At 44.4% G+C, this 23623-nt stretch overlaps 1 protein-coding gene across 1 annotated transcript in view; it reads right to left on the reverse strand.

Moving 5' to 3' along the window:
* Positions 1-23623, reverse strand: part of LOC144501362 (syntaxin-1A-like) — a 275696-nt gene that overhangs the window by 189207 nt on the left and 62866 nt on the right. The window contains exon 3 of the mRNA XM_078225015.1: positions 5219-5318. Within this exon, the coding sequence (XP_078081141.1) occupies positions 5219-5318 (100 nt within the window). The remainder of the gene's footprint in view (positions 1-5218; positions 5319-23623) is intronic.

Genomic DNA, 23623 nt, shown 5'->3' on the forward strand with positions numbered 1-23623 from the left:
AACTTTCCTAATTATACCCCAATAATTCTGTCTAGTCATTGATCTATATAAGCATGAACAACAATAGACTCAGTACTCAGCTCTGTGGAAACCCATTTGAAATGGCCATCCAGTCACATTACCCTGTGCTTCCTGACACGGAGCCAATTTTGTATAACTACAGTCTCAAGTTCTGGCACAACACACACTTTTCCATTACCCGCAAGCCAACTGAGAGACTAACCCTGATTCCATGATGTAGAAGCAGCACCAGGTTAAAGTCCAACAGGTTTATTTGGTAGCACAAGCCACAAGCTTTCAGAGCACTGCTCCTTCATCAGTGATGAAGGAGCAGCGCTCTGAAAGCTTGTGGCACAAATAAACTTGTTGGACTTTAACCTGGTGTTGTGAGACTTCTTACTGTGCCTACCCCAGTCCAACGCCAGCATCTCCACATCGTAGAAGCAGCACCAGACATTCCTTACACTGAGCCATTAACCAGGTATAATATTCATAGAATCATAGAATCCCTGCAGTGCAGAAGGAGGTGATTTGGCCCATCGAGTCTGCACTGACAACAAATCCCACCCAAGCTCTATCCTTGGAACCCCATGCATTTACCCTGTTAGCCCCCCTGACACTAAAGGGAAATTTAGCACGGCCAATCAGCCTAACCTGTATGTCTTTAGAGCGTGGGGGGAACCAGAGCATCCAGTGGAAATCCACGCAGACATGGGGAGAACGTGCAAACTTCACACAGGCAGTTACCCAAGGTCAGAATTGAACCCGGGTCCCTGGCATTGTGAGGCAGCAATGTTAACCACTCTGCCACCGTGGCGCCCCTTGGATTGGATCAAATACATTACACATTTAAAAAAGCAGTATACTATAAGAAATAAACAACATCACTGCTAGCAGATGTAGCCAAGTTCTGTGACCCTGCCATGCCTAATAAAAACTGTCAGTACAAAATCAAGGAAATAACATGAGGAGGAAGATCCACAAGTACCTCTCTCCTCAAATCAGGCGGAGAAACAAGTCTAAAGTGCTTGCAAGTGTCTTCAGTCAAAATTGCCAGTGAATAATCGCCCACTATTGTAGATGCCAGTGCCCAGCCAATTTAGTTCACTCCAGACATTACAGAATGGCTGAGTACACAACACAGTCAATTGGAAAATTACCCAGGCTTGTCCTGTCCGCAAAATGCAGGACATTAAAAGCCAGCCAATTGCAGCCCTACCAACTTTGCCTTGATAATCAGGAACAAGCAACACAATTGACTTCTGTTCAGCTTCTACTGAAGCAGCTTTGCTCTGGGGCTGAGTGCAGACTTGACCCAAATGTGGATATAAGAGCGGGATGCCTGGCAGGAGGCAAGATTCGCTGCTCTTGATATTCATGTCATAATTGATCAAATGCTACCTTGATATGCTGCAGAAAAATATAAGTTAATAAGGGCTCAGGACTTGGACAACATCCAGAATTGGGCTGACAAGAGACAGGCATTATCCACACCAGATAAATACAGACTTATTGACTATTTAAGCAACAAAATACACAAATACCATTCCTGACCTTCAGTGACATCATGGCCAAGTTCACACCATCAACATTCTTGAAGATAACATTGACCAGAAGTTTAACTGGACCACTCATATCATCAATGCTGCTACAAAAACTGGGCAGAGGTTGAGTATTCTGTAATCAATGGCAAAAATCACGATGTCTCAAAGCCTCTCGACCATCTACAAGCCTCAAACCAGAAATGTGATAGAATACTCATCACTCACCCGATGTAACAACACCATCCAGGATGAAACAAGCTTTTTGACTGGCATCCCCATCACTGGATTCAATCTCCACCCCCCACTCAACACTCAAACTTTGTTTCCAGTCTGTACTACCTACAGATGCACTACTGCAATTTACCAAGTTTATTTTGGCAGCACTCTCCAGCTCTCACACAGAGAAAGACAAAAGCAGCAAAATGACGGAAATAGCATCACCTCCAAGGTGATAAATGGCACCCCATCCTGATTGGGATGTGGGATGTTGTGTCATCATTGTTAAATGAATAAAATCCTGGAATCTCCTCCTAACACTTTCTTCAGAACATCATCAACACAACAAGGGTGGCAGTCCAAGAAGGGCCATTAATATTGACGCGGCAACCCAGAATTTAAGAAAAAATGCAGCTTTCCAGTGTTGCCCACGCCCAGAGAAGGAATGTTAAAAACTGTTAAATCCTCTGCCTGCTGCTGTCATGCAGCAGCATCAATCTCGAGCTGCAATACCACATTTCATGTTTTTTCAGTTTTGATATTTCCTGTCACACTAAAACCTGAGCCAAGAACAGCGCATCATCGACTGCCAGCACTTCTGCCTCACCACACCAGTGATGGCTGCACCAGCTGCTGTGTGACATGTCTGAATAGATTCGTTGGGTAAGAACGTGCCCAGTGTGTTGGGCAGGGGGGGTGGCACTCTTTCATCTCTCTGCATTCTCCAGTGCATTTTAAGAATAGTGCAGAGCGCTGGCAAAGCCGCCCTCACTCAGTGACTGCTCTGAAGTCACATCGGCCTCCAAACTACACTTGGCTTTTGTGTACAGAAATCTCCGCGGAGCCAAACATTTCTTGGCAAATAACGCTCTGACTTTCAGGAATCTACGTCAGTGCGGCGGCGAACTGCAGAGGGGGGTTAAAGTGATTGATATCAACAAAAGCAGCACCAGAAGGCATTTAATTACAGATTACAATATTATTGTGCTCGGAATTGCTCCGAGAGCTTTAGCACATCGGCGCCTGGTTAATTGGACATTGCAGAGGGTACGCTGCTGTTGCAGTCTGCAGCCTTCAAATCCCTGTGCAGAAAATATGAATGAAGCAAGGCGGCTCGCCGCCCATCCCCCACTCTCATGCCGCATTCTCCATTCACACCACAAGTCCGGTCTTCATACGTGTTGTTAACCACTCTCCCCTTGTGTGCAGTCTGTGCTTGCTCACTGCAGGGGATGGAGGACTGCAGCAGCTGCCCTGCTTTGTTCTCCGGCCGAACACGACATCTTTTTCAGCTCACTCGCAGCGACTGCAGTGAATCAGCGGGTGGTGATTACAGCACATCCTCTTTATCCTTTTCATCCTGGAAATATTTGTGCAGGAGATAATGATATCTCACCAACTGTAAACACAACTTCAGGGTTTTTTTCCTCCCCCCGTGCCTGCTGCAACATCATCACTGCAGCAAACTCCTGACTACTGACTACACCGGGGCCCCATCTTTAATCAATGCCTTTAAATTTGAGGTGTTCGTTGAGGAAGAGCTGCACAGGTTATCCATGTTGACCCAGGAAACCAACTGAAGCTGATAATCCAATCCCCCAAAAATCTGACAACTCATGACCAGACATGACATGTGAAAATAAGCAATTTCACAGGCTTTGTACCTTAAATTGCAAGTACTGACAATATATTCTTTCCCATATAATGGACTGAAAATATAAATACATTAAAAGGACAAGTGGAAACTCAAGTGTTGAAGGCATAAAATTGTCACCACATTTCCCAAATAGTCCTGGTGCACCGGGGAGATTTTCAATTTTTTTTTACATTAAATGATGCATTTGAGATATTTTTAAGCATCGTCATGCTTCAGAATAGATCGTTAGTACAATAAAAGGACTTTTGGATTTTCACCAAATCAACCAGGTCAAATAGTCTCCCATCCCACGTCCAACCCCTTCACCCACCTACATGACTACAGCACTCAACACCCGCCACAGTCAGTTCACAGAGATATTGAACTTCATCAACTCTCCAACCTTTCTCAGAGGCTGAACTTTCTCGAGGCCTGCCAGTTCATACTGACACTCTTCTCTCCTACCAAACCAATCATACTGATCATAGAATCATAGAATCCTACAGTGCAGAAGGAGGCCATTTGGCCCATCGAGTCTGGACCAACCACAATCCCACCCAGGCTCTATCCCCCTAATCCCATGCATTTACCCTAGCTAGTCCCCCTGACACTAAGGGGCAATTTAGCATGACCAATCCACCTAACCCGCACATCTTTGGACTGTGGGACGAAACCGGAGCACCTGGAGGAAACACACGCAGATACGGGTAGAATGTGCGAACTCCACACAAACAGTGACCCAAGCCGGGAATCGAACCCGGGTCCCTGGCGCTGTGAAGCAGCAGTGCTAACCACTGTGCCACCGTGCTGCCCAGGTGATGTTCAACTTTAAATCCCCCTCATTTAGCAGCCTACGTTGGCACACTTCTTCCTCTCCTAAGCCAGAGTGTTGCTGCCCTCTTCTCACCAGAGCCACGCTCCCAGCTTCTGCCACTTTCACTGTCATCCACTTCCCCATACCTCTCCTGGTCACTTACTGTCCCTCTTTGACAGGTATTGATAGACTAGTCCCGACCTTTCCCTTTTGTCATGCACTCCATGCTCCTTATGCTAACCATTCCGCCTCTCTCACCATTGCTTGGAACCCATTTCATTCTTCCTGCTGCTGCCAGGTCTGGCGCTAATGTACAGGATAGGTCCCACTTCTCTTTCCACTATCTCTCAGTAGCTTTGGCCTGTTTAGCTGCCTCTGCATACTCAAAGCCAAAATTCCCATTGTCAGAAGAGTTCCCAAATATAGCATTCTAAACACCACATGGGCTCTTTATTGCCAGGAGTAGTGTAAAAAGGAGAAGAAATTGTTCAGTACATTAACTGTTGCACTTGAGTGGATGGGAGTCTTGTGTTGACTTGCGTCAACAAAAGCTAACACTTTGAGCTTGTCCCTGAAACCACCTGTGTCAGCATGACATGTTACACACTTAGCCAAAGATTGGATTTTTGAAAAATTCCTATGCAATTTTCACTAACACCTCCAGGTGACCTTTTGTGTACATTTACCATCAATCACTTTGAGCCAATACCTCTTAGCCTGTCCAATTCTGGAGTATTTTACAGTAGATTAAGGCAAATGGTCCAAAACTAGCAGCAGTGTTGAAAAACCTCCCCTGTCCACTGAGACCACCCACAGTGACCCAATGGGACCTCTCTCAGGGACCCAGCAAGGCCATTCTCTGTGAATGTGCATTGCTATACTGCCCTCAGTGATGGCCTACCCATTACCAGACAGACTTCCCTCAGTGACCCAGTGAAATCCCCCTCAGTGACCCAATGGGATTACACTCCATGACCTCTCAGAAATTCATGAAAATTAAATTCTTACTTTCATCCGGGTTCGGTGCAGCAAGGATTGCACTGTGTTTCCGCTTAACCTCTTCCACGTTCTCAGAGATCTTGTCGATGAAGCCTCGGATTTCTTCAACCTGACAATTGTAGGAGATCAGAGCATTTAGAAACATGTTCCCTTCACTACTCATTTGAGTCCACGGCATAGAAGGAAGCAGACTTGTATTCAGAACATCACCCACTGTGCAATGCAATGTGAGGAGAACATTACAGGAAGCATGCAGACCTCACCCATGGTTTTACAGTGTCATCAACCAAAGACTCTTAACTCCAAATGTAGGATCCCAAACCATGAGATATGCTCATAAAACTGGAACATAGGCCATTTCATCCAAGCAGCTCACTCACACCCACCTTTTAGAATGTAGCGTATTTCACATCTTCATCAACCTAGACCAATCCACTCGGGTTCTTTGTCTCTACCTCACTGGCACCTGCATTATTTTTAAAATGTGGACCACAGGACCTCCTTTACTTTAACAATTCCAATGAGATTTGAACTCTCCCCTTACAGGAACGTACAGGAATGAGATAGAGAATCTGGTGAACTGGTGTAGCAATAATAGTCTCTCCCTCAATGTCAACAAAACGAAGGAGATTGTCATCAATTTCAGGAAGCGTAAAGGAGAACATGCCCCTGTCTACATCAATGGGGACGAAGTAGAAAGGGTCGAGAGCTTCAGGTTTTTAGGTGTCAAGAGCACCAATAACCTGTCCTGGTTCCCCCCATGCTGACACCATAGTTAAGAAAGCCCACCAACGCCTCTACTTTCTCAGAAGACTAAGGAAATTTGGCATGTCAGCTACGACTCTCACCAACGTTTACAGATGCACCACAGAAAGCATTCTTTCTGGTTGTATCACAGCTTGGTGTGGCTCCTGCTCTGCCCAAGACCACAAGGAACTATAAAAAGTCGTGAATGTAGCCCAATCCATCACGCAAACCAGCCTTCCATCTATTGACTGTCTACACTTCCTGCTGCTTCGGCAAAACAGCCAGCATAATTAAGGATCCCACGCACCCCGGACATTCTCTCTTCCACCTTCCTTCAGGAAAAAGATACAAAAGTCTGAGGTCACGTACCAACCGACTCAAGAACAGCTTCTTCCCTGCTGCTGTCAGACTTTTGAATGGACTTACCTTGCATTAAGTTGATCTTTCTCTATACCCTAGCAATGACTGTAACACTACATTCTGCACTCTCTCATTTTCTTCTCTATGAACGGTATGTTTTGTCTGTATAGCACGCAAGAAAAAATACTTTTCACTGTATGTTAATACATGTGATAATAATAAATCAAATCAAAAATCAAAAATCAAATTGATGTCTGCATTAGGGCGGCACGGTAGCACAGTGGTTAGCACTGCTGCTTCACAGCTCCAGGGTCCCGGGTTCGATTCCCGGCTTGGGTCACTGTCTTTGTGGAGTTTGCACATTCTCCTCGTGTCTGCGTGGGTTTCCTCCGGGTGCTCCGGTTTCCTCCCACAGTCCAAAGATGTGCGGGTTAGGTTGATTGGCCAGGTTAAAAATTGCCCCTTAGAGTCCTGAGATGCATAGGTTAGAGGGATTAGCGGGTAAAATATGTGGGGGTAGGGCCTGGGTGGGATTGTGGTCGGTGAAGACTCGATGGGCCGAATGGCCTCCTTCTGCACTGTAGGGTTTCTATGATTTCTATGATTTCTTTCTATGATTAGGGGCGGCACAGTGGCATAGTGGTTAACAATGCTGCCTCACAGCGTCAGGGACCCGGGTTCAATTCCCGGCATGGGTCACTGTCAATGAAGTGTTTGTATGTTCTCCCTGTGTCTGTGTGGGTTTCCTCCGAGTGCTCCGGTTTCCTCCCACAGTCTGAAAGATATGCTGGTTAGGTGCATTGGCCGTGCTAAAAATTCTCCCTCAGGCAGGCGGAGTGTGGCGGCTAGGGGATTTTCACAGTAACTTCATTGCAGTGTAAACCTACTTCATTGTAAGCCTACTTGTGACTAACTTTAACTTTAAACTGCTCAGCAGAATGGTCTGAAACTTGAGGGTCGTTGTCATCACTCTCAACCCTTTCCCTCATTTTGATATCTCAGACTTAAAAATTAGAAAAATTAATAATATTACTCGCACAGTAATTCTTAGTAAATTATCTATTATTCCCATGGAATTATACTTCTCTCATTTTTTGATGGCTATTGGGATCACTGTAATATGACTTCAACATTGACCTTTCCTGAATTGGAAAGCTATCGCCATTCCTTCATTAGCTCTAACAGCATGGTGGGTCTACCTACACCACAGGGACTGCAGCGCATCAAGATGGCAGCTCACCACCACCACCTTCACTCGGGCATTTAGGGATGGGCAACAAATGCTGGCCCAGCCAATGGCACCCACACCCCATTAGTAAATTTGAAAATTCACATTTTGTTTCTGAAATCATCTTAAATGTACTATTCTCAATATCCAAACATTCATCAGCACTCTCTCCAAATCTAATCCTTGTCACCTAATATCCTGTTTTCAAGATAGCTTGGCACCCTCTGCCAATTCAAACATTCAATCCCTGTTTGGATCTTATTCTTCTCAAGCAAAGGGAGTAGGTCTTGGGAAAGGGAACACTGAGGAGAGGAGAAAATCAGCCTGGGTTTTGCCGGTGTTTATCCGAGGCGCGAATGTTAGCCAGGAGGGCTGGAACTCTCTGCCCTTTGTCAAACAGTGTCATGGAATCATGGGCCTTGGTTTAAGGTCTCACTTGAAAGACAGCAGCTCTGACAATGGAAGACTACCTCTATCAGTTACATGGGTAAGATGGGTATAGAGAGACATGGGCCAAATGCAGGCAATTGGGACTAACTTAGTGGTAAAAACTGGGCGGCATGGACAAGTTGGGCTGAAGGGCCTGTTCCCATGCTGTAAACCTCTATGACTCATTTTGCAATAAAGTGTCAGCCTGGGCTACATGGGGGAATACAGGGGAATGCACAACCAACTGAGGCAAGCTTATCCTTAAGGAAATAAACCAGTTGTGTTGCCAGTCTGAAAGATGTGCTGTTTAGGTGCATTAGGCATGCTAAATTCTCCCTCAGTGTACCCGAACAGGTGCCAGAGTGTGGCGACTCGGGGATTTTCACAGTAACTTCATTGCAATGTTAATGTAAGCCTACTTGTGACACTAATAAATAAAAAAATAAAGAAGGAAAATAAACTTTAAAACTTTAACAGAATGCTGATACTTGCCATGCCTTTTTTTTCTGACAGCCGTCTCCTTTATCCAAACATATTAATTATATTTCTCTGTCGGGCTATTGGTTCAGTAATCTGCTCGTGCAAACTCTCTTCAGTCCAAATTATAGCCCAAAATGTGAATTACAGTCAGTCCTGAAACAACACTAACTCACATTTATATAATCCCATTATGGATCACAGCAGCACAGGAGGTGGTCATTTGGCCCATTGAGTCTGTCCCGTTCCCCCCTCTATTCCTGTCGGTCTATTTATTTCAAGTGCCCATCCAGTTTCTTTTTGAAATCATTCACCGTCTCCACTCTCACCACCTGCGAGATGACCACTTGCTGCATAAAGGGTTCTTGTGGGTTCATCAGCTTGAATCTTTGAAGCTGACAGGATGTATTGATAAAACAGTTTACAAAGCATATTGGATCTGGGACTTCATAAATGGAGTTAAAGTTTATTTATTAGTGTCACAAGTAGGCTCACATTAACACTGCAATGAAGTTACTGTGAAAATCCCCCAGTCGCCACACTCCAGCACCTGTTTGGGTACACTGAGGGAGAATTTAACACACCAATGCACCTAACCAGCATATCTTTTAGACTATTGGAGGAAACCGGAGCACCCGGAGGAAACCCACGCAGACACGGTGAGAACGTGCAGACTCCGCACAGACAGTGACCCAAGCTGGGAATCGCCGGGTCCCTGGCGCTGTGAGGCAGCAGTGCTAACCACTGTGCCACCCCAGCCTCAATTTTGTTAACCACCCTTTTATGTGGTTCTTTGTCAAAGGCTTTCTTGAAATCAATAAAGACAAAATCCATTGCTTTCCCTTTTCTATCAACCTTCCCTATTACTTCATCAAAAAATTCAATTAAACCAGTCAAGCACAATCTGCCTTTTACAAAACCATGCTGGCTCTCCGTAATTAACTTAAACCTTTCAAGTGCCTGTTGATTTTCTTCTTGATTATTGTTTCTAAAAGCTTACCCACCACTGATGTTAAACTGACTGGCTTGTAATGTCAGGAAACAGAGGTAATCTTCAGTAATCTATGTCTGTGGGTATTAAAAATAAGGCATAGCTTTAAGTATGTTTTATTTTGTGTTTCTGGGTTAAAACGTCAGTTACCCCATGTTAAACAAAGGTGCCTGCATGTCTGTAGATCTTAACTGTGCCTACATTGTAATTAAAGGTTTACAACGTGAAAACAGACAAGGTTAAATAAAGATTAGGCTGTTGCTTAGCAACCAGGGGCCCGTACTGAAAAGCATAAGCACTTGTAGCTCAGTTGGAACCAGTTACCTGAGAAGAAAGAAGCTCTCACAGAAACCGTCAGCAGAGGCAACGGAGTAAGCAGCATAAAGCAAGTCCCAAAAGCTAAAGAACAAAAATTCCATGGCCTGGGCCACGGTTCCTCCCTCTGCGACTGGATCCTGAGCTTCTTAACTCTCAGACCACAATCAGTAAGGATAGGCAACAACACCTCCTCCAAGAAGCACTTCTCAACACCGGTGCCCCACAAGGCTGTGTTCTCAGCCCCCTACTATACTCCTTATACACCTATGACTGTGTGGCCAAATTCCCCTCCAATTCGATTTTCAAGTTTGTTGACACCACTGTAGTGGGTCGGATCTCAAACAATGATGAGACAGAGTACAGGAATGAGATAGAGAATCTGGTGAACTGATGCGGCAACAATAATTTCTCCCTCAATGTCAACAAAACAAAGGAGATTGTCATCAACTTCAGGAAGCGTAAAGGAGAACATGCCCCTGTCTAGATCAACGGGGACGAAGTAGAAAGGATCGAGAGCTTCAGGTGTTTAGGTGTCCAGATCACCAACAACCTGTCCTGGTCCGCCTATGCCAACACAATAGTTAAGAAAACCCACCAATGACTTTACTTTCTCAGAAGACTAAGGAAATTTGGCATGTCAGCTACGACTCTCACCAACCATAGAAAGCATTCTTTCTGGTTGTATCACAGCTTGGTATGGTTCCTGCTCTGCCCAAGACCGCAAAGAACTACAAAAGGTCGTGAATGTAGCCCAATCCATCACGCAAACCAGCCTCCCATCCATTGACTCTCTGCACTTCCCGCTGCCTTGGTAAAACAGCCAGCATAATTAAGGATCCCACGCACCCCGGACATTCTCTCTTCCACTTCCTTCCGTCGGGAAAAAGATACAAAAGTCTGAGGTCACGTACCAACCGACTCAAGAACAGCTTCTTCCCTGCTGCTGTCAGACATTTTGAATGGACTTACCTTGCATTAAGTTGACCTTTCTCTACACCCAAGCTATGACTGTGAGACTACATTCTGCACTCTCTCCTTTCCTTCTCTATGAACAGTATGCTTTGTCTGTATAGCGCGCAAGAAACAATACTTTTCACTGTACGTTAATACATGTGACAATAATAAATCAAATCAAAATTGAATTGAATTAATTTACTACTATCACGTGTCATAGGATACAGTGAAAACCATTGTTTCTTGTGCTATACAGACAAAACATACTGTTCATAGAGTACATGGGGAGAAGGAAAGGATAGGGTGCAGAATATAGTGTTGCAGTTATCAATAGGGTGAAGAGAAAGGTCATCTTAATATGTGATAGGACCAAAGGTCTGATGGCAGCAGGGAAGAAGCTGTTCTTGAGTCGATCAGTACGTGTTCTCAGACTTTTGTATCTTTTTTTCAATGGAAGAAGGTGGAAGAGAGTATGTCCGGGCAGCATGGTGTCCTTGATTATGGTGGCTGCTTTTCCAAGACAGCGGGAAGTGTTGGCGGAGTCAATGGATAGAAGGCTGGTTTGTGTGAAGGACTGAGCTACGATCACAACGCTTTGTAGTTTCTTGCCATCTTGGTTAGAACAGGAGCCACACCAAGCTGTGATAAGGATGCTTTCTATGGTGCATCTGTAGAAATTTGTGAGACATGGTGAATTTTCTTAATCTTCTGAGAAAGTAGAGGCATTGGTGGGTAAACCAGGGAGTGAAAGAGAAGTCTCAGGAAAACTGAAATCATAGGTACAGATAACTGGAATCTGAACAAGCTACTGTTCACTGAAGTCAAAGAAAGGGCAGAGAGAGGCTCCTAGTCAAAGGTAGAGCTGAAAGGTGCACATCTAGGGGCTAAAAGGAATCAAGGGATATGGGGGTGGAAAGGGGGATCAGGATATTGAATTCGATGATCAGCCCTAATCAAAATGAATGGTGGAGCAGGCTCGAAGGGCCAAATGGCCTACTCCTGCTTCTAATTTCTATGTTTCTATCTGGTGTAGCCAGCTAATGAGAAATCAGCTGGCGAGAATCCAGACATATGAAGTATCCCTCAGGTTTGTGACCTAAGCACAGCTCGATCTTTGGTGAAGGAATTTGAGAAAAAGCATTCATAGAATCCCTGCAGTGCATTCGGCCCATTGGGTCTGCATTGACAACAATCCCACCCAGGCCCTATCCCCACTTAGTTAATTGCTCTAACCTATCACATCCCGGGACACTAGAGGTTAATTTAGTGTGTCCAATCAATCTAACCCGCACAGCTTTGGACAGTGGGAGGAAACCAGAGCACCCGGAGAAAACCCACGCAAACACAGGGAAAATGTGCAGACTCCGCACAGACAATGACCCAAGTTGGGAATCGAACTCAGGTCCCTGGAGCTGTGAGGCAGCAGTGCTAACCACTGTGCCACCGTGCCGTTGTTTGGGAGAAGATTCTAAGATGAGGTTTCTGAAAGTGGAGTTTGGAAACACTCATGTGGAAGTCAGAGTTCCAGTGACAAGAGTGACAAGCATCTGGGAGGAATTGATGAAAAATCCACAGGAGTTGTATTGAGTGGCATCTGGCACTTGATTTCAGAATGTAGTGTGTCGGACCTCAGTGACCTGTTGGTTTATATGGACTGTGCACTTACTGAGAATAGTACAAAATATATATTTTGTAACTTGCGTTATCCTTAAAAATCTGAATACATCTGTGAAGATATAGGTGGAGTGAAAGATTATTATAGTCACTCCTTTCATGTTTAATAAATGTTTTATTCTTTTGTAAAAAAGTTAATTGGTAGTCCTGCAACTCTGTTTCTGGACAAAAGCGTTACGATCTATCATGCAAAAATTCCTTTCTCGGACCTGACTGTCCCGAAGTAACACCAGTTGGGATTTTAACAGTAGTTACTAAGAACGTCTTTACATCCTTTCTCAAAATAAGGCATCATATTTGGAAACCTCCAATCCTCTGGCACCTCCCCATATCTAGGGAAGATAATGACAAGCCTGCCTTTCTTTTATCTCCACCCCAATTTCTTTTAGCAACCTTGGATGCAAGCCATCTGGAACAGGCAACTTATCCATTCTAAGCATAGCCAATCTTTCCAGCGCATCCAGTGTATCAATTTTCACCCCATTCATTACCTCTACCACCTCCATTTCTACCAATATTTTGTCACAATCACTGTCTCCAGTAAACACTGATGCAAAATACTCATTAATTATCCTAGCATCGCTGTGCACCTCTAAGCATATACCATCGTCTTCGTCCCTAATAGGCCCTACTCTACTTCTTAGAAGCCACTTCTATTAACTTCTGGTAGGAGATTTTTGGAGGCTATATATTGTTGGCTGCCATTTTAGTCTCAAATTCTCTCTTGGCCAGTGTTATTTTCCTCATCACTTCCCCTCTCCACTTATTATATTTGGCCTGGTTCTCACCTGAGGAATTCACCTGACATGCTCAGACTCGATCCTTTTTGTTTCATTATATTCTCTATCTTCCTCCTCATCCAAGGAGTACTGGCCCGGATTCGTTTATCTTTCACCTCTTGTTCGAATGTATCTCGCCTCTACGTGAAACATCACTTCCTTAAAGATTATCCACTCTTGCATTAGCTTTTTCACCCTGGCTAGATCCCCTCTCATCCCATTGAAGTTAGCCCTCTTCCAATTTAGAACTTCAACTTTAGATTGTCCCTTGCTCTTCTCCATTGCAAATGTGAATCTTATGATACAATGATCACTCTTACCCAAGTGTTTCCCCACAGACGCTGGGATATTTGGCCCACCCTGGCACCTGTTCCAGCCCTGCCACCATCCTTGTTGGCTCGAGCACAAACATGTCAAGATAGTTCTGCCAAACAGATTTCAGTAATTCCTCTCCTTTCTTTCCCTTCACTCTAACATTATCCTGATAGATATTTGGGTAATCTAAGTCCCCCAGTATCACCACTCTACAGTTCCTACACATCTCTGATTTCTCTATAGCTTTGCTCCTCTGTCACTCTCTCGATAATCACCGGTTTATTAGTATAAACCCAGTATTGCAAATCTCCCATTTTTACTTCTCCACTATAACCAAATGGATTCTGCCATTGCCCTCTCTTTTCAACCTGACGACAACTTCTGTAATTACGACTGCTATCCCACATTTTTTTTTTTCTTCCCTGTTCTTTTCTGAACATTTTGCATCCTTGAATATTCAGCCTCCAGTCTTCACTGTTTTAAAACCCTGTTTCTATTATTGCCACTACATCATATTCTTACATGGCCATTAGTGACCAGAAGTCTATGTGGGCCAACAAGAGGAGTGAGCAGTGAACAGAGCATGATGTGGTATAGGATCCAAAGTTTATACAATAGAGACAATGAGGGGTCAACCAGGTGAGCATCGGAGCATGGATTAGGGCTTCAGCAAAAGGTGAACTGAGTGCAGGGTGAAGAAAGGTCCTTTATGATGGACAGAATCAAAAGCTCAGTTCGGGGTTGAATGAGGTGACAAAGTCACTATCGGTTTGGGTGGACTGGAATCATTAATGGGTGGATCAGCTATGATCACTGGCAGCAGAATCTTGAACAAGAAGGAGTGTGAATTAAACCCAGCCAGAAGGCTGAAACCTGCTTTCCCAAGATGCAAGAACTCAGGGTGAAATATGTTTGGGTTGTCTCAACTCAGTGATTACTGGGCATGGATCCAATGTGAGAAAGGGATCTCTGATAATTCAGCAAAACCTTGCACTCAGTTGGTATGGCTCCGGTGGAGAAACAGAAAGATGACATTGGTAGATTCCAAGGTTGGAGGATACACAGCCTTACTCTGTAGCTAGTCTGTGATGGACCAGGAGGTTTAATGGACAGTTAGGAGTATCTAACCTATACTTCATGTGACTAGAATCATAGAATCCCTACAGTTTCAAAGGAGGCCATTCAGCCCATCGAGCCTGCACCAACAACAATCCCACCCTATCCCCATAACTCCATGTATTTACCCCGCTAATCCCCCAGACACTAAGGGGCAATTTAGCACAGCCAATCAACCTAACCCACAGATTTTTGGACTGTTGGAGGAAACACATGTTGGCATGGGGAAAAGATGCAAACTCCGCAGTCACCCAAGGCTGAAATCAAACCCGGTTCCCTCGGACTGTGAGGCAGCAGTGCCACTGCCACTGTGCCACCATGCTGCCCTTTAAACATAGCTACAAGTCTTTAAAGAGTAGATTCATCATTAGAAAAGAATGAAAGGAGTTTTTTTCCCTTGTTAGGTTATGGGACTATTTTATGTCAGTGAGGCTCTGTATCTCCAATGATTATTTTGTTTTCACTGCCCAATCAGTTTTGGATATTCCCTACAATATCAGGCTTTGGATTTCTCAAATCTGAACTAAAACTCGGAATAAATTCAACAGTGAGTAACGTGAAGCAAAACCTGGTACAATATAAACACAAGAATAACAAGTAACCAGAACTGGTGCCAAGAGCCTCAAAGGCTTACAACAGCAGGAATGCGAAACTATCAGGCAGATTGGGCTCTCAGTTTAAAGTTTATATATTAGTGTCACAAGTAGATTTACATTAACACTGCAATGAAGTTACTGTGAAAATCCCCATGACACTCATCTGGAAATTGGTCACTACCTGACAAGTTTGCTGCAATGCTGTGGCACAAAGGGTGATCAGAAACAGCCTTGGGTTATGGCACTGTTTCAAAGAAGCAGCCTTGGATGAAGAAAATATCTGGATGTTTTATTTAGCTCCTGAATCACCTCTGTACCCATGTGAATGTACAGTCTATAGATCCGATTGAGGTGTTATGTATTACAGATACAGTTTGTACCCAGGAACAATACAACGCTGTCAGTTTGTTAGTCTTTATTAAGGTATTACTGGATTCTCATTTAGGGACAGAAGAATCTATTCACAATGATATACAGCGTGGAGATTATGAACTCTACAATACCTTACTGAATCTCAGCAGTGAAGAAGAGTGTAATACAGGACACATATACAGCTGTGTGTGATCATGCTAATATCCCACAGGGTGAGCAGGCCTCTAATAATCTCGGAATCCTTGCTGGGGGGTTCCGAGATGATTGGGCCCACTCTACTGAGATCATGTGGTAGTCTGCATGCAACCACCAATCCTTGTTTTACAATAAAAATTCCACACAGGCATCTCGACTTGTCCAAATGAAGCTTGAAGCCTGGAACGTCAGGACTCTCATGGAACCGAGAGCAAACACAAAGCTGGAAAAGTGCCACCAGTGGTGCCTTTGCAAGATCCTCCAAATCCAGGGGCAAGAGAGAGCTTCCAACAGCAGCAACCTCTCCGAACATGCCCAGCATCCAGGCGCTAATCACACACAACCAGCTCACTGCGTGGGACATGTTATTTATATGCCTGACACCAGGTTCCCAAAGCAACTGCTTTATTCAGAACTCGAGCCCTGCAGGAAATTCCCAAGAGGACAGCAGAAACACTTTAGGGATGTCCTGAAGACATCCCTGCCGACTCACAGGAGTCCCCGGCTTTTGATTGACCGAAATGGAGAAGGTTTATCCGGGAAGGCAGCAAATACATCAAGAGATTTATCGGAGGTTCACAGAGGCAAAGACAATGTATGGGGGAGAACAGCCAATCCTCCCTCATCCGCTCGACCCTCCAAACATGAATGTGGTGGAGTGTATACATTGCACATTGGACTTGTCATCAAGCCAGAGTGGAAGCACTTCATCCCCTATCCCACGGGATTACCTGAGAACAATACATGACGTAATCCAAGGATGTTTCACACACACTATAACAACACTTGAACTTGAAAACCACTGTCAAACATTATGATTCAGTATTAGACCCAGTATACGAACGACAGAGGACAGCTGAATGTATTATATTGATCAATTTTTTGTAATGTACAATTTCATACTGATCTAGGGTAATTCAGAATAATATACAGTCCCATACTGATCTAGGAGGGTTCAGTACAATACACAGTCTGATACTGATCTAGGACGACATGGTGGCAGTGGTTAGCATTGCTGATTCACAGTGTCAGGGTCCCGGGTTCAATTCTTGCCTCGGGTCACTGTCTGTGTGGAGTTTGCACATTGTCACCGTGTCTGTGTGGGTTTCCTCCGGGTGCTCGAGTTTCCCCCCCACAGTCCAAAGATGTGTGAGTTAGGTGGATTGGCCATGCTAAATTGCCCCTTAGTGTCAGGGGTACTAGCTAGGGTAAATGCATGGGGTTATGGGGATAGGGTCTGGGTGGGATTGTGGTTGGTGCAGACTCGATGGGTTGAATGGCCTTCTGCACTGTAGGGATTCTATGATTCTATGAGTTCAGTATAATACCCAGTCTGATCCAGATCCAGGACAGTTCCGTACAATGCACACTCTCATGCTGATCTGGTACAATTCAATACAATACACAGTCTGATGCTGATGTAGGACAGTTCAGTACAATAGTCTCATACTGATCTAGGGCAGTTTTGTACAATACACAGTCTCAAATTGTTCTAGGACAGTTCATTACAATACACAGACTTAGATTGCTCTAGGATAGTTCAGTACAATATGCAATCTGATTCTGATCTAAGGCAGTTCAGTACAATACACAATCTCTTACTGATCTAGGACAGTCCAGTACAATACACAGTCTCATACTGATCTAGGAGGGTCCAGCACAATACAGTCTCATACTGATCTAGGAGGGTCCAGTACAATGCACAGTCTCATACTGATCTAGGAGGGTTCAGTACAATGCACAGTCTCATACTGATCTAGGAGGGTCCAGCACAATACACAGTCTCATACTGATCTAGGAGGGTTCAGTACAATGCACAGTCTCATACTGATCTAGGAGGGTCCAGCACAATACACAGTCTCATACTGATCTAGGAGGGTCCAGCACAATACACAGTCTCATACTGATCTAGGAGGGTTCAGTACAATGCACAGTCTCATACTGATCTAGGAGGGTCCAGCACAATACACAGTCTCATACTGATCTAGGAGGGTCCAGTACAATGCACAGTCTCATACTGATCTAGGAGGGTTCAGTACAATGCACAGTCTCATACTGATCTAGGAGGGTTTAGTACAATACACAGTCTCATACTGATCTAGGAGGGTCCAGTACAATGCACAGTCTCATACTGATCTAGGAGGGTTCAGTACAATGCACAGTCTCATACTGATCTAGGAGGGTTCAGTACAATGCACAGTCTCATACTGATCTAGGAGGGTTTAGTACAATACACAGTCTCATACTGATCTAGGAGGGTTTAGTACAATACACAGTCTCATACTGATCTAGGAGGGTTCAGTGCAATGCGCAGTATTATACTGATTGTAGAATCATAGAAACCCTACAGTGCAGAAAGAGGCCATTTGGCCCATCGAGTCTGCACCGACCACAATCCCACCCAGGCCCTATCCCCATATCCACCCACTAATCCCTCTAACCTACGCATCTCAGGACACTAAGGGGCAATTTTAGCATGGCCAATCAACCTAACCAGCACATTTTTGGACTGTGGGAGGAAACCGGAGCACCTGGAGGAAACCCACACAGACACGAGGAGAATGTGCAAACTCCACACAGACAGTGACCCAAGCCGGGAATCGAACCCAGTTCCCTGGAGCTGTGAAGCAGCAGTGCTAACCACTGTGCTCCGTGCCGCCCACCACTGTGCTACCATGCAGCTGATCTAGTACAGTTCAGTACAATGCACAGTCTAATACTGATCTAGGAGGGTTCAGTACAATGAACAGTCTCATATTGATCTGGGAGGGTTCAGTACAATGCACAGTCTCATACTGATCTAGGACAGTTCAGTACAATACATAGTCTGATGCTAATCTAGGACAGTTCAGTACAATACACAGTCTGACCCAGATCCGGGACAGTTCAGTATAATACCCAGTCTGGACCTGATCCTGGAAAGTTCAGTACACTATACAGTCTCATATTGATCTAGGATAGTTCAGTACAATGCACAGACTCTGACTAATCTAGGGAAGTTTTGTACAATACACAGTCTCATACTGATCTAGGACAGTTCATTACAATACACAGTATCAGATTGCTCTAGGATAGTTCAGTACAATATGCAGTCTGATTCTGATCTAAGGCAGTTCAGTACAATACACAATCTCTTACTGATCTAGGATAGTTCAGTACAATACACAGTCTCATACTGACTTAGGACAGTTCGGTACAATATACAGTCTGATTCTAACACAGTCTCGTACTGATCTGGGAGGGTTCAGTACAATACACAGCCTCATACTGATCCAGGAAAGTTCAGTATAATATACCATTTTGAATTCAATATATATTTGAAATTGAATGTCTAACGATGTCTATGAAACCATTGTTGATTGCTGTAAAATCCATCTGGTTCACTAATATCCTTTGGAAATCTGCCATCCTTGCCTGGTCTGGCTGAGATGCGACTCCAGAGCCGCAGCAATGTGGTTAACTGCCCTCTCAAGAGCAATTATGGATGGGCAGTAAATGCTGGCCTAGCCAGCGACACCCACATCCTACAAAAGGAATAAATAAAAACATACTCATCTGGGGCAGTTCAGTACAAAACAGTCTCATACTGATCTAGGAGGGTTCAGTACAAAACATAGTCTCATACTGATGTAGGAGGGTTCAGTACAATGCACAGTCTCATACTGATCCAGGACAGCTCCGTACAATACACAGTCTCATACTGATCTAGGTCAGTTCAGTACAATACACAGACTCAGATTAATCTGGGGCAGTTCCGTACAATATGCAGTCTGATTCTGTTCTAGGGCAGGTCAGTACAATACACAGTCTCAGACTGATCTAGGACAGTTCAGTACAATACACAGTCCCTTACTGATCTAGGACAGTTCGGTACAATATAACGTCCTTTGGAAATCTGCCATCCTTGCCTGGTCTGATTCTAACACAGTCTCGTACTGATCTAGGAGGGTTCAGTACAATACACAGCCTCATACTGACTTAGGACAGTTCGGTACAATATACAGTCTGATTCTAACACAGTCTCGTACTGATCTAGGAGGGTTCAGTACAATACACAGCCTCATACTGATCCAGGAAAGTTCAGTATAATACACAATTTTGAATTCAATATATATTTGGAATTGAAAGTCTAATGATGTCTATGAAACCATTGTTGATTGCTGTAAAATCCATCTGGTTCACTAATGTCCTTTGGAAATCTGCCTGGTCTGGCTGAGATGTGACTCCAGAGCCACAGCAATGTGGTTAACTGCCATCTCAAGAGTAATTACGGATGGGCAGTAAATGCTGGCCCAGCCAGCGACACCCACATCCTACAAAAGGAATCAATAAAAACATACTGATCTGGGGCAATTCAGTACAAAACACAGACTTGTACTGATCTAGGAGGGTTCAGTACAAAACACAGTCTCATACTGATCTAGGAGGGTCCAGCACAATGCACAGTCCCATACGGATCTCGGAGGGTTCAGTACAATGCACAGTCTCATACTGATCTAGGAAGGTTCAGTACAATGAACAGTCTCATACTGATCTAGAAGGGTTCAGTACAAAACACAGTCTCATACTGATCAAGGAGGGTTCAGCATGATGCACAGTCTCATACTGATCTAGGAGGATTCAGTGCAATGCACAGTCTAATACTGATCTAGGAGGGTTCAGTACAATACACAGTCTCATACTGATCAAGGAGGGTTCAGTACAAAACACAGTCTCATACTGATCAAGGAGGGTTCAGCATGATGCACAGTCTCATACTGATCTAGGAGGATTCAGTGCAATGCACAGTCTAATACTGATCTAGGAGGGTTCAGTACAATACACAGTCTCATACTGATCAAGGAGGGTTCAGTACAATACACAGTCTCATACTGATCAAGGAGGGTTCAGTACAATACACAGTCTCATACTGATCAAGGACAGTATAGGTTAGGGGAAATAGCTAGATAAATACTTGGAGTTAATGTGATAGGTAAGATGCTCTATTGGATGTTGGTGCAGACCTGATGAGTCGCAAGGCATCCTTCTGTACTATAGGGATTCTATGATCCTGCAATAATCATGAATACAGACTTGTACTGATCTAGGAGGGTTCAGTACAATACACAGCCTCATACTGACTAGGGCAGTCCGGTACAATACACAGTCTGGTATTGATCTCGGACAGTTCAGCACAAGGCACAGTCTCATACGGATCTAAGACAGTTCAGCACAATACACAGTCTGATACTGATCTAGTACAGTTCAGTACGATACACAATACTGATCTAGTACAGTTCAGTACGATACACAGTCTGATACTGATCTAGTACAGTTCAGTACGATACACAGTCTCATATTGATCTAGGGCAGTTCAGTACAAGACACAGTCTCATATGGATCTAAGACAGTTCAGTAGAATACACGGACAGTTTCATGCTGACCTAGGATAGTTCAATACTATACACAGTCTCCTACTGATCTAGGATAGTTCAGTATGTTACTCATGCTGACTCGGGCAGTTCAGTACAATACACAATTTGATATTGATCTAGGACAATTCAGTACAATACACAGTCTCAGATTCATTTAGGATAGTTCAATACAAAAAAAGAGTCTGATACTGATCTAGTGCAGTTCTGTACGATACACAGTCTCATACTGATCTAGGACAGTTCTGTATGATACACAGTCTCATACTGATCTAGGACAGTTCAGTACAATACACAGTCTCAAATTGATCTAGAACAGTTCGGCACAATACACAGTCTCAGACTGATCTAGGACAGTTCGATACAATACACAGTCTGATACTGATCTGGGGGCGGGTGGAGGGGTGGGCTCGGTACAATACACAGTTTGGCTGGTATGAGGGCAATATTATTTAGTTACTGAGAAAGTACATTTTATTCAACTCCAAGTAACCTTTTTGCTGCTTTTCTATGGAGCAGGTTTTGTTATTTGCTGAATTCAGCTTGTTCATGTTGGCCAACCATTAATCTGGATTTAATCAACCAATCAGATGAGTAAGAAAGTATAACTGGGGTCTGCAAGAACCCATGAGGTCAGTTCGTAAAAAGACAGAAAATGCTGGAAAATCTCAGCACATCTGACAGCATCTGTGGAAAGAGAGCAGAGCTAACTCTTCGAGTCTGGATGACTCTTCCATCTTGCTGATTGCAATGGCAGGGCACAAATGCCAGTTTTGAACTCCATTTCCTAGACTGAGGGATTGATTGGCCGTGGGCAGTTGAGCCTGAGACACCAGGCGCAGGCAAGGATTTGAGAGGAGGGAGCGATCAGGGAATGTGGGGAATGGGTTGAGGGGGGGGGGGGGGCGGGGAGGGGGGGGGGGCGGCGGAGGCTGGAGGCTTTAGAATAGAACTTTATTGTCCATGCAAAAGTGGAAATTTGTCAAAGGTTTCACCCCAGTATAACATATAATCATACGGTCATTAGTTTAAAAACAGTGAATATTTCATGCACACCTGTATTCATACAGGAAATATGGCCAGGGCTAAAGCCACCTGAAGAAATTGAGGGCTTTGGGAAGTCAGAAGATCATTGGGTGCTGGGTGGGAAGAGGGTGGGGTGGACATAGGGCAGCACAGTGGTTAGCGCTGCTGCCTCACAGTGCCAGGGACCCGGGTTCAATTCCGGTCTGAGGTCACTGTCTGTGTGGAGTTTGCACATTCTCCCCGTGTCTGTGCGGATTTCCTCCGGGTGCTCCAGTTTCCTCCCACAGTCCAAAGATATGCAGGTTAGGTTGATTGACCCTAGTGTCAGGGGGTTAGCAGGGTAAATAAATGGGGTTACGGGTGTAGGGCCTGGGTGGAATTGTGGTCGGGACAGACTCGATGGGCCGAAAGGCCTCCTTCTGCACTGTAGTGATTCTACGACAGGTTCACTTGGGAGGGGCTGAGGGGAGGCACCCCTGTCCCTCCTGGTCCACAGCAGTGCTGGAAAGGCAGCAGTCATTGCTTCACTTTGGCTGCCTCCGCTAAAACTGAAACAGAGGAAATCACCTGAGGCACGCAGCCACACCAAAACACCTCCATAAGTGACTGGTTTGCACGCCCAGCCCCAACTCCAGTAAACTGGGTTAGGGCTGGAGAATTTTTATATATCTTTTATTTCCCGCCCGTTTGTGAGTGTGAACATTCCATCCCCTGGTCCATTTATCTCCAGTAACTTCATGTTTCCGGCTTGTTTGTTTTTGTGTACTTGCTCAAATTCCCTTTGTGACCTTCAACTATTTCCGCAAACGGTGCTTTTATCGACTTTAGGATTTTTTTTCCCCCTCTAATAAAAGTGATTAAATGTTGAGCGTGCTCACGCCTTAAGTTATTGGTCAGCCGTGTCGCACTGCAGAGTCAGTGCCTCTCCTCATCTTCACAGCAATAAGTTTCTACTCAAGGTTATTTTTGAGCTGTCAGTTTTTGGATCCTTTATTCAAAAAAAAAGCTGACACATGTGGCCATAATATCAGAACAAGTGCACGGGTATCGAACCCTTTAAACCTGCGGCTGCAGATCACTGCATGTCACGTCAGATTTCCAACAGGTTAGCCGTCCACGGTCACCGATTTGTCTTTTTGATTGGGTCATGGATCAGTGTGTGTAAACATTAGCCGTCTTTGCGCTTCACAGTCACAACCTCTCTTTGCAATCAATACTCTGTTACCACCGTCTACAGACACTGCTGTATGTCATGAGGGCGGTTTACAGACAAGGTACAGAAATTGCACCTTCACTAGTTTCACGAAAGAGCAGATGCTCAATTTCAAACTCTTGCCAATGATGATCTTGCTGCCATGCATCCCTGTACACCTCCACAGTATAATAATAATTTGACTAAAAAGAAATACACTAACCCAAAGCCATT

This window comes from Mustelus asterias, chromosome 12 (genome assembly GCF_964213995.1).
Source record: "Mustelus asterias chromosome 12, sMusAst1.hap1.1, whole genome shotgun sequence".
NCBI lineage: Eukaryota > Metazoa > Chordata > Chondrichthyes > Carcharhiniformes > Triakidae > Mustelus > Mustelus asterias.